Source organism: Callospermophilus lateralis, chromosome 10 (genome assembly GCF_048772815.1).
Source record: "Callospermophilus lateralis isolate mCalLat2 chromosome 10, mCalLat2.hap1, whole genome shotgun sequence".
NCBI lineage: Eukaryota > Metazoa > Chordata > Mammalia > Rodentia > Sciuridae > Callospermophilus > Callospermophilus lateralis.
The window spans coordinates 105212232-105224249 of record NC_135314.1 but is presented as its reverse complement, the minus strand read 5'-3'; the positions used below and the strand labels follow the sequence as shown (position 1 = coordinate 105224249).

The following is a 12018-nucleotide window of genomic DNA, read 5'->3' as shown; positions in this document are numbered from 1 at the left end:
ACGGTGAAAGGAGTGGTCTGTCAGAGGGCCACTGAGACCCAGACCCCTGAGCCAACGCCAGACCCCCTCTCCTGGGATCCCTAGGGGCTGAGACCAAGGCCTTTTACATGGGGCCACCTCCCAGCCCTTTGTGATTTCCTTATGGAGACAGGGTATCCCTAGGTGGCCCAGGTTGGCCCTGTCTGTGCCATTCTCCTGCCTCCGCCCCAAAAGCAACTGGGATTTCAGGTGTGCCCCACAGTGCATGGTCCCCAGCAAATGTCCCATCACTGAAACTTCCTGTGTCAGGGACAGCCTGGAGGGTGAAGGGGGTGTCTTCACAGAGTCCCGGTGGCTGACAGCCCTCTGGCATGGGATGCCAGGGGTGCCTCGCCCAGGAGGAATGCTGCTCCCTAGAGGTCATCCACCAGGCCCTCTCTCTCTGAGGAAGCTTTCTGCCTTGTGAGTTTGTAAGGACCTTGTCCAGTCCCCGCAGGGGGACATGAGCTGGCAATGCCTCTCACCTGTGTAACTCTGAGGACTGTGTCCAGTCCCCTGTGTAACTCTGAGGACTACGTCTAGTCGCCTGTGTAACTCCAAGGACACCCGTCCAGTCCCCATAGGCGGGACCTGCGCTGGCTATGCCTCTCACCTGTGTAACTTGGAGGACACCTGTCCAGTCCCCCAGGGTGGGACGTGTGCTGGTGATGCCTCTCACCTGTGTAACTCTGAGGACTGCGTCCAGTCCCCTGTGTAACTCTGAGGACACCCGTCCAGTCCTCAAGGGTGGGACATGAACTGGTGATGCCTCTCACCTATATAACTTTGAGGACAGCATCCAGTCCCTGCGTGTGCTGGCGATGCGTGTGCTGGCAGGGCCTCCTCACCTGTGCAACTCTAAGGACACCCGTCCAGTCTCCACTGGGTGGGACGCTGGTGGTGCCTCTCACCCGTGTAACTCCGAGGACTGCGTCCAGTCCCCTGTGTAACTCTGAGGACTGCGTCCAGTCCCCCTGTGTAACTCCCAGGACAGGACACCTGATCAGTCCCCCGTAGGGTGGACATGTGCTGGCAATGCCTCTCACCTGTGTAACTCTGAGGACTGTATCTAGTCTCCTGTGTAACTCCAAGGACACCCATCCAGTCCCCTCAGGGTGGACATGCACTGGCGAGGCCTCCTCACCTGTGTAACTTCACTCCATAGGTCCTCAGGCCACTCAGGCTGTGTTTTCCTGGCTCTTGTGAAACAGCCGTGGCTCCTGCAGCATGGGCTTCCTCCCCGCTCCCAGGTGCAGGCCACCGTGCAGACTGTGGCTTCGGTGCTGTTCCCTGGCCCCTCCCTCCAGACACCTGGGGTTGAGTGTGCTCCCCAACTCCCTGCCTTCTCCATTCCTTCTTCCCAGAGTGAACTATCAGAGTCCGTTTCCCTCATCACTCCACATGGATTCCTTTGTGGGTACTCAACTTGTTACTTGAAGACTGGAAATAAACGGGGAGAATTAGGTCCCTGCCTTCCTTATAGGAACCGAACCACAAGGTAACTAGACAGTTGAAAAGGACACATTTCTCTTTAGAGCAGTGTTTTGCTAACGAGTGAAAAGGAATAACAGCATTAGGAGTCTGAAGGGTCTGGGTAATGACCATCAGTGCTGCCCACATCATCAGACAGGGGCAGCCAGACATCATGTGACAGAGTGTAGACCACTACTTACGAATTGATCTGGACAAAATGGGAACCCGAATCTGATTAGGCTAGAGATCTAATTTATAGAAAATACAAGGCATGGAGGACTCTACAGGACTGCAGTCCAGAAAACTCAGACTTCAGGAAAAGCAGCAGGACAGACCACCCAGATTCTTGAAGAATATCAAGGGGAAAAGCGGGGCAGGGTTGGGAACCTATGGATAAAACATTCAGAGGCGTGCCAGCCAATCCAATATGGGGCCCTTACTTTAACCAATATTCAGACCAATGTGCTAAGAATTTTATGACAAGCAGGGAAACGTGGACATTGGGAGTTTGGTGACACTAAAGGATTACTGTTACTTTAAGTGTGGAAAATAGTTATGGTCTTTTTTTCTAAAAAATTCTTATATTTTAGATATATGCTGAAATACACATATACACGAATATAAGTTTATGATATGTTGGATTTCCTTCAAAATAATCCAGAGGATCATAGGGGAAATGGGCAGGAGTGTAAGCTCAGCCATAGATGACTGTTTATGCTGGGGGGATGATGGGACACAGGAATTCATTACACTTCACTTTTGCATAGGGTTAAAAATGTCCAAAAATTAATATAAGAATTTAATATAACCACCAGAAGAAAGGATGTGGAAGGTACAACCTCCTCACCATAAGAGAGGCCCAAAATGAGCAAAGCCCTCAATTGAACAAGGCAGGAGGGGAGAAATGGGAAGGGCCTGGGAAGCATTTTAAGGAGAGAACATAAAGTCAGATTCTAGTAATAATAATAAATAGGAATGGACAAAATTTGTCTATTAAAATACAGATTGGGCTAAAAATAAAAAACATTCAGTTATACTTTGTACAGAGAACTTTTAAAAAATTAAAAAGGAAAATAAAGGCATAGAAAACATCTACTATGAAAATTACATGGCAATAAACAGAAATGAGGTTCAAAGAGCTCAAACAGGTAAGAACTGAAATATGTGAAGTAGGATTAGCAGCAAATGACCAGTGGTATTATGAGGGGCAGCTTCAGGCTGCAGTGGGAGCCACAGCCGGGCTTCGTCTCCAGGAAAAGCAGGCACGGGGCGTGTGTGTTAGCAGGCCACGAGGGCCACCCGTCTGTCTTAATCTGTGTGTGGAACCTGGAGGAATTTCCATGTGAAGATGCAGAGGAAAGGCAGAAGTAGAAAATATGGTGGAGACAGAAACCTTTCTGGGGAGAGAAGACTGAAGATGCAAGACCCAGAGCACCGGGGATGGGGGCAGAGAGAGTGGACAAGAAGAAAAAAACGCCTTCTATTTTATTTTGCTTCTAATTTATTAATTTGCCATTACACAAACAGTACATGAATGCATATTCATCAACATGAAACATTACAGTTAAAGCTAACGCATGCCACCAAACTCCTGCTGGCAGTCCGGTGGTATCCTGCGGGGCCTTGAGTGAGTGCCCGGCACACTAGTGCTCACATTGGAAGTACACTGTGCAGCATCCGCGCGTGGGAACACGGGGCTGTGTGTTGACAATGGTGTCACATGGGTTACGTGTATTGCTCTTCAGTTTTTACTCCCACAACTTTTCACAACTTAACTTTGCATCCCAGATCTTTCTGTGATGGTGCACTAGGCCTCTCGTTTTTCGTTGGTACTTGGTACTTTATGATGTGTACTGTATTCTACTCCCTTGATGGGTGTTTGGGTTTTCCAGTTTTATACTATGACAAGCAAAGGTGCAAATGACATTACTGTGTAAGCCGCCTTGTGAACACGTGCATTTCTTTTGTGTATATATTAAAAACTGGAGTTGCCGGGTCACAGGGCATGTGAATCTTAAGGTTTAATCGTGCCACCCAATTGCTTTGAAACATAGCTGGGTCAACAACCTGTCACCCACCAGCAAGGTGGGATTCCTGCTTTCCACACCCTGCCAGCTCTTGATTTACAGATTTATATTCTTTTTAATATTTGCCCCATTGGATCTGAGATGGTTTCTTGTATTTTCATCTGCATTTTCCTTATTTTGCTGAGGTCAACTCTCTCTTCCTGTAATTATTTGCTTTTCCATGGTTCAATTTCTACAAAGGATATGTGACCGAAACAGCAGAAGGCTTCCTGCTAGTCCTGGTGGAATCCATTTTTGTGAGAGATCTAAACCTTTTGCTTTCTTCCCAAATGGCTTTGCTGTCTCAGTACTAGTTGACTAATTCCTTCTTTCCCTACTGATTTGAAACACCACTTTTGTCATTTACTCAGTATACCTTTGTGTTTCTTTCTGGATTCTCAGCTCTATTAAGAGATTTGTTTTTGGCATCAGGCACCTGAGTTATTCTTAACTTGGTTCCTGAATGGTAGCTGCTTTTGTCAGCCAAGATATGTTTTTTTGTGAGACAATAGACAATATAATTCATGACACACAAATCCTGTTCTAGCCAAGTTATATTTAAATCAGTTTCATTATCTACTAAAAACTTAGGGTATTAAAATATGTGTAAACTTCTATCACAGGCTAATTTCTCTTTTGCGGGAGTATCTCATAGCCTCCAAGTAGAGATGGGAGGCTCTTTCTAAAAGCATTGTTTAATGTTAGAGTTCCATAGGTGATTTGAAGTTGTTTCCTGGCAAAGGCACAGGGTTTCACATGACATGGCAATGTCACTGTTATTTACATGAACCTTTCATCTAATAAAGTCTGAGGTCCACACACCATGACCCTGAACCTGAAACTGGCACTGCGCTGCTCCAGCTTCGGCCTGTCCATGGATCCTGAGCTCTGGGAGGGCATGGATCATGTCCCTTTCATCTTTTTATCCCCAAATGTCTCGTACAGGGCACAGCACCTACACTAAGAGAATGGAATCACATTTCTACAATGTTTTTATAAAACAAAACAATGTAACCCAAATTCCTCCTGAACTTCACTTTTGGCTGCTTCATAATTTATACATTTTTTTCTTGTCTATGCAAGTCTGCCACCTGATTAAGTGATACTGTATATTTATTTCTAGTAGTAATACTAGAACTAGACACTGACCTGATAGTACCTTGTGCACACGTATGGACTTGCTCTGGTTTGATCTATCTGTAGATGCGTTGCTTGCCTGTGAATGACAGCAGAACTGTGATCTAGAAAACATTCTGGATGGCAGTGGGCAAGAGCACTTTGTTGTTACGTGGGAACATTGCAGGCATGCTGGAGGCTGGAATGAGAAGGTAGCCTCGATTTTTTTCATGGGAGAGTTGAAGAGTTGCAATTGTCTTGTTTTAAAATTCAGTTCTTTTTCCAAGTTAGCACACCTTTGCCTTCCCTTTTTTGAGGGGTAACTATGGATTCTGTAGGCAATGTCTTAAGTCTGTAAATCTCTGGATCTGAGACATTAGGCTGCAGGAAAATTCTTCAAACAGCCTAATCTATCAGTTTCCCTGTGCAGAGAAAGAAAAACAAAGCTAACTCACCCTCCAGGTATGTTAAACCAATTCAATGACCAAGTGGACTGTGCCAGTGCAAAACACCAGCTTCTTACTTTGCCATCACTAATCTTGAAAAACTGTCTTAGTTTATCTGATGATTCCATTAAGGGGTGGGGGTGGAGGGGGAGTGCAGATGTCTGTGAACTTAAACTTGCTTTATACAGTGCCTCACATAGCATTTTTTCTCTCTGAACACAGCATGCCATACCAATTGTACCCCACTCAGGAAATAGTAACCATAGCACTTATATAGGTGATCCTTCCACCTACAAAGAGAATATATGTACTTGAAGAGCAGATCTCGGTATGGATTTCTGTGACCTGGTACAGAATTAATGAGACAAGGATATATTCTGGAATGTCAAAAAAAAAAAAAAAAAAAAAGATAAACTGGTGCAAATGTACCTCACAGAATAATAAATGAGTAGTATTGCTAGAAAATAAAAACATGGATTACTAGGAGGCTGGAGAAGGGCAGTGGCAGGGGGCTGCTGCCTGAACTGGGGACTGATCTAGAAGTCTGCTGGATTGATCTCCCTCAAAGGACAAAAGGCTAAAACTTGGCAAAATCTAGTCTGACTAGTGTTATCAGGACCTGCAGTGGAGCCAGAAGCCATTCATCCTTTCAGAGAGCAAGAAACATCTCTTTAGGGAAAGGCTTTGGAATTATGTTAATCCTAGTCACCATAAAAGGATTAAATTTTATTAACCTTTAGGGCTGAACTGACAGAGGCAGAAAGTGATCATCAAGGTTCCTACATGTCCCCCATTCTTTTATTAGATTCTTGAAATTTCTTTTAACAGGAAACAAAGACTTTGATTTCATAGAGATATATGAAATATATGGCTATTGGACATAAAAGATGAACTCAAACTTTCAAGTATGAGTTGGGGCTCTTTGATTTTCCTTGAAAGGGCAAGGAAACAAGACATCTGATGTTGGGAATGGAACATCCATTGAAAACGGCACAGAAAGGCCCGACACACACTTCCTCCACCCGCTTCACAGGAACTGCCTGTGCAACTTTGCCTTTTCATCATTTCTTCTCTGGATTCCTATTGTCCCTCCAAAATTATTTCTTAGCTTCCAGTTTCAGCCCGCAATCAACTTCCGATCTGCCACTGTATCTGAGCACATATCATACTGCTTAGAACCATTCAATAAATCATTCTTGCTTTCGAATAGGGGCCAAGACCACCAGGGCTAGTGGGGTCATCACTGCCACTCTGTCTCCCAGGAAATTCTGGGGCTCACTTAAGACTCTTATTCATGCTCTCTGCTTTAAACCTCTGAGCACTGTTTTCTTGTGCTTGGAATGCCTTTCCACTTGGCTCTTGTAACCTAAAACTCAGATGTCACCTCTTAGGAAACCTACTCTGACAAAGCCATTTTTTGTACAAGTACCAAGTAAGGTTTTTCCCCCCAACTGATGCTTTGTATCTGTTGTCTGTAACCTTAAACTGTAAATCTTGAGGACTAAGCTTTGTCTTTTTAACAGTATTATTGAAGAGAACTCAATCATATCAACCACTGGGCTATATAGCTTCATTTATAACTTAATTATGAGTTAAAATAACTAAATATTTTTTTTGTGTGTGTTGTCTTTTGAGATGTTCCAAGTTCCAATTCACACTGGAATTACATAAGATGAATTTTCTTTGGGGAAGATCAGATTTGAATTATACACATACAACTGTATTAGAAAAATTTCTACTTTATGAATTCCTGGTTGGCTAAATAAACCAACAGAACACTTATGTAGCACCCAAGTCTGTAGACACTGCATTGAGAAATTAGAGATACACGACATACCTATAAGACTGCCCCCAAATTGGAATTTCAACCAGTTAATATTCTATTTGGAGCAAGACCCAAAGCTTCAAGGTAAAACTGAAAGTTACTCAAGATCCTAAACAAACTAACCCATTGGGGGAATGCCCAGCACTTCCAAATACAAGTCTAATAGCTTTTCCACTTTATCCCCGAATGGGAGGTGTGGATGTAGGGACTTCTCTTTGCAGCTTTTTTTTTAGTGGGGGTGGGAGGTGTTGGGCTAAAGGGAGAATTTTGAGTCCTGATGGAAGGAGAAAGTAAGCAGAGGGCAGGCACAATAATTTTGTATTTCTGACATTGCACCATGAGTTCTCACATCACTGAACTGAAAAGACTATTAGTATTTAAGGCTCTTGATACATATTGCCAAATTTCTTTCTCAAGTACACAGAAAAGCCTGACTTACTACATTAAGCCCTGTTATTTAAAAGACACAACTGGTTAAAAATATTAACTTGTATTTCTTAGGTTACTAGAGGTTGAAACTTCAGAAACCACTTTATTTCTCCTGTGAATGGTTTCCTCTCCTTTTTAACATTAGCAGTGACTGCTGTTACCATTTTAAACTTTAACATATTAATTTTCTTGATCACAGCTACTATCCTTTATAAAATATTTCTGTCCCCAGAACCAAAAATTTATCTCTTACTTTCACAAAAATTGCAACTTTTTTTTTTCCTTCCCAGTGCTGGGGATCAACAACTGCACGGCCCTGCACGTGACAGGCAAGTGCTCTCCCACTGACAACATTCCCAGCTCTCCAAGCTTTTCTTGCATGTTTTTCTTTGACTGAGTGAAGGACTCACTGTTAGCACTGAAGGGTGCACGCAGCACATCTTTTGGTTAACACTCCCACCGCAAAGCTTCACATTCCATCTCACCCACTGTGGCTCTACTTCACGTTCTTAGGGTGACTATCAAGCCTATATAGATAATAACTAGAAATATTTGAAGGAACTAACATTAAAAATGTGTTCGCTGAAAATACATCCTGCAGCACAACTAGAATATAAAATATTTGGTAATCCCATGTACATCTCAATTTTATGCCTTTTGTTTGTGGATAATCTGATTAAGCTTTTATTTCAAATAAAGAACACTTATCCTCTTTAACATGGAGAGGTAACTACCATTTCTCATTAATTCCTGATTAGTTCACTGGCTATAGATAGAGCACGTTAATTTCTACAGGCACCTTTCTGAATTCAAGTAAAAGTTTTGGTAGACAAGGATTTCCTACTTAATGTAATATGATTATTGAGTACAAATATTGCTCACCATTCTAGCAATCTTCAAATTATTTACTTTGAAAATTTAAGAACTATCATTAAATCATTAACAACACAGGTTTTCACATTTAAGGAATACTCTGAACTGTGAAAATACAAATCTAGTCAAATTTTGAACACATATAGAGCCACATATTTCAACAAAACTGCAGTTTAATTTCAGAAAATGTGTTAAAATATATATTTATACATCAATTTCTGACATACACTTAATGTGTTAGTATACACAAAATGATGCTTTCTCTTGAAACTGTATTTATGAAATGTACATTTTAATTTAAATACTCAGTATACACTGCACTTAATCTGCATGTTGCATTTATTAAATACATTAAAATCTGCAATGTAACAAAACGTTTTCTGCATACGAAATTCAAAACACCATTTTAAATGAACAAAAGATGGCTCACTTCATTTTTGTTTTTGTACAACTAGCGTTTTGCACACTAGCTCAGCTCCACCAAACCACCTGTTCGTTCTTTTTTTATTTGACATTGTTCACAGACTAGTACATATTACAATAAGAGTGCTGGATAAAAACATGAGGTACGAAAGTGGTTCAAAGATTATAGGTCATGCAGATCATGCTAGACAGCAAAGAAAATTGTGACCGAGAAAACACTAAATAAAAATACATAAAGAATGTGCATTATATATATAAAAAAAACAAACAAAACAAAAAAACAAAAAACAAAACTCCATTACACAGCTTTGCTTCTTTGGTTACAAAGTAGGTTGAACAATTTCACAGCTTTTTATTCCCAACCAAAAGAAAAGTCATACGAAATGTCAGAAAGCAGAGGAATCGTGGCAATTTCTCTATTAGAAAGTAGAAACAAATGAACAAAGTTTTCTTCATCAAAATAGCCCAATTATTTATTATATCACAATAACTGGTGACTACCTGTACAGCTGCACTACGTTCTTCATACTTACACTATACAAAATTTACATTCAAGCTGGGTCTTTACTACTGAAAATAAATACCAAAGCTAAATTGCCATTAGTGTTAGAAATATGCCAGGATTCTTTTGTTCAATTATTGCCTAAACGTTTTATCTATTAAATGCAATCCTGTCTTTCAATTCCTTTACTGATATTTATAATTATTCAAAAAAATTTAAAAAGTTCTGTGACATTGTTCATGTACATTATGAAAATAGCAGCCCTGTAATAAATAAAACACAAATAAATGAAAACTTATGTAGGCAAATGTTACTGATGTTGAAAGAAAAGTGGCTCTTTAGATGAACTGTTACTTATAATGTGGTAAGAAGGCTCAAGGTAAATCCATGGTAACAGGAAACATGGAGAGCCACCAAAACTCTTAAAGACCCTACTCATGCGCACCAGGTGAAATGCAGACTTCTGCTTGCTTTAGAAAACCCCATCTATTATTCTCCGTGTGTACTGATGACATAGAACTGGACATCGACAGCGCTGCATGACATCTTAGAGAGGAAAAGCTCTTGTAGAATGATTGTCTAATACTGAAAAGGCCAAACACACAACCAAAGCATGGCTACTTGCTTTCGTATAAAGTGGGAAGAACAGCAGTGGCACACAGATGGATTGCTGTCAGTGTTTTCCTTAGTGAGGCTTAAGAAAGCTTATGCTGAGGAGACATTCGGCTGCTGCGGAGGCTGCGCAGGTGGTGGAGGCTGTGCTAGCACTGCTTGCTGCTGAGAACTGCTACCAGGATTGGCCTGTTGGGCTGGGAGCTGGGATAACTGATCATTGTTTGAAAGAGATTTTAACAGTGCATTTTCTCGTTCAAGTAAAGAGTTTCTTTCAACTAATTCTTTTATTTGTTCCTTTAGAACTTCCACTTCTTCTCTTACTGCATACATCAAATGGCTTTTCACCAGATCCTGTGAAAAACAAAATTAGGAATATCAAAAATAGAAAGGAAAAGACATTGCTTTGTGGTTCTAGACTACTTGGTGCCCTGTAAACACAAAGTGTTTTTTTTATAAACACAGTGTTTTTATATGTTTTCCTGCTCTTGCTTTTAATGTTCCTGCTATATCATGACTAGGGCTATGGGTGATGAGTTGAGTAAAATCTAGTTCTCAACTAGAGCAGCAAGTCCCCAGTTTTTTCTTTTCTTTTTGAGACAAGTTCTTGATATGTTGCCCAGGCTAGCCTTAAATTTGCAATCCTCCTGCTGCCTCAGCCTAAGTAGCTGTGATTACAAGTATGCACCATCAAAGTCTTCTTTTCAAAATTTTGGATGATTTCCAATAATACTCACTCCCCCAAATCAATTTAAGCTTAGAATTAAAAAAAAATGTTTTAAAAAAACCACATGCTTACATGTTGGAGTAATGCTCCAATGAAAAAATGATATTAAATCAGCCGCAGAACTACTTCAGAGAGAGATAAAGTGACAGGGATTTAGATTAGCATTTACTTGAGAATTCTGATTATACTTTCTATATTTTTATTTCTACCAGGCAACATTGAGTTAACTCTATTCTTTGACATATTTAACTATTTCAAAATGTTAAGCTTTAATATCAGTTTTAAACAACTGAAAAAACTCTTAAAAAATTGTTTATTGTTTCTTTTATGATTAAAATCCTGTAGCAAAGGAATAGTTACCATGCTATTTTTTAATCTAACAAACTCTTGTCCTTGATTTCTTTTACAGAAGAAACAGGCTTACAAGATATGGATAATGTAATTTCCAACTTTAAAATCTTGGAATTTATTTTTCCTAACACTCTGAGATCAAGAGTCCTTATTTATAGCTCATCTACACTTATAATGATCTTTTTTTGTTTTTTCCTTGTGGTGCTGGGATTGAAGTCAGGGGGTGCTTTATCACTGAAATATATCCTATCCCTTTGTATTTTCTGAGACAATCTCATTAAGTTGCTTAGACTGGCCTTGAACTTGTGATCCTCCTACCTCAACCTACCAAGTTGCTAGGATTACAGGCATGGGCTACCATGCTTGGCTACTTTAAATATTCTTGAATCAATGTATTTTAAGGGAACACCCTACCCCTCCAAAAAAAATGATGGCAATAGCAGAAACCAGAACCTGAAACCAGTCCACTCATTGAAGCTCATGAAGACATGGCCTTTGATGAAATCACCATGCTCAGCTGCGTGATTTCACTGGTCCCTTCCAATGGCTCTTTCTCAACCGTGATGCATGAAATGTAACATGTCCAAATGGGAGAAATATTTACTCAGCTTGTAAGTTTAGACTAAACATTCTCAATGTTCTAACATTTTCAACTAAATCTCATTACCAAAAAATATAATCTAGTTAACTTTTAAGAAATTAGATCTTTGTTATCTAGAATTGATAAGTACAAAGTGTTTCACAGGACCCACAATCTATGAAATTAGAGGACTATAAACTTTTACTTACCATTGCTTGTTCTATTTTGTTGTCAATGGCTACAACACCTCCCCCAGATGCACTGGAAAAAATTAGAATATTTCATTAAATTATTCTAAAAATTTAATCTCCCTTCCAACTCTTAATAATGTAAAAGACATTTATGTTTTATTTAAAACCAAATATGACTGCTTAAAATAGCTTATTAATAAGTCTATTCTCCCAATTGCAAAACTCAAAAGAGTTCTATTAAAAAGAGGATCTCAGTAAATGGATGACTTCTCAAATTCCTTTGTAGTTCCAACATTTATAATTTGCCTACAATATGCATATGCTGCCTTAAAAGTAACTCTCAATTTTATTCAGAAGATTTCATTTCAGTGGTCTTCAAAGGATAG

General features: G+C 40.1%; 1 protein-coding gene across 3 annotated transcripts in view; it reads right to left on the bottom strand.

Annotated features, from left to right (window-relative positions):
• The window catches only part of Tsc22d2 (TSC22 domain family member 2), a 97406-nt gene that overhangs the window by 40890 nt on the left and 44498 nt on the right, over positions 1 to 12018 (bottom strand). For 2 of the 3 annotated variants that reach the window (XM_076867192.2, XM_076867193.2), the window contains 2 exons: positions 11651 to 11702; positions 8402 to 10137 (listed from right to left, as the gene is read on the bottom strand). The exons of the other annotated variant lie outside the window; for it this stretch is intronic. In XM_076867192.2, coding sequence (XP_076723307.2) covers positions 9877 to 10137; positions 11651 to 11702 — 313 coding nt within the window. In that variant the 3' untranslated portion in view covers positions 8402 to 9876. Of the gene's footprint in view, positions 1 to 8401; positions 10138 to 11650; positions 11703 to 12018 lie in introns of those variants that run through there. 3 annotated transcript variants of the gene reach the window in all.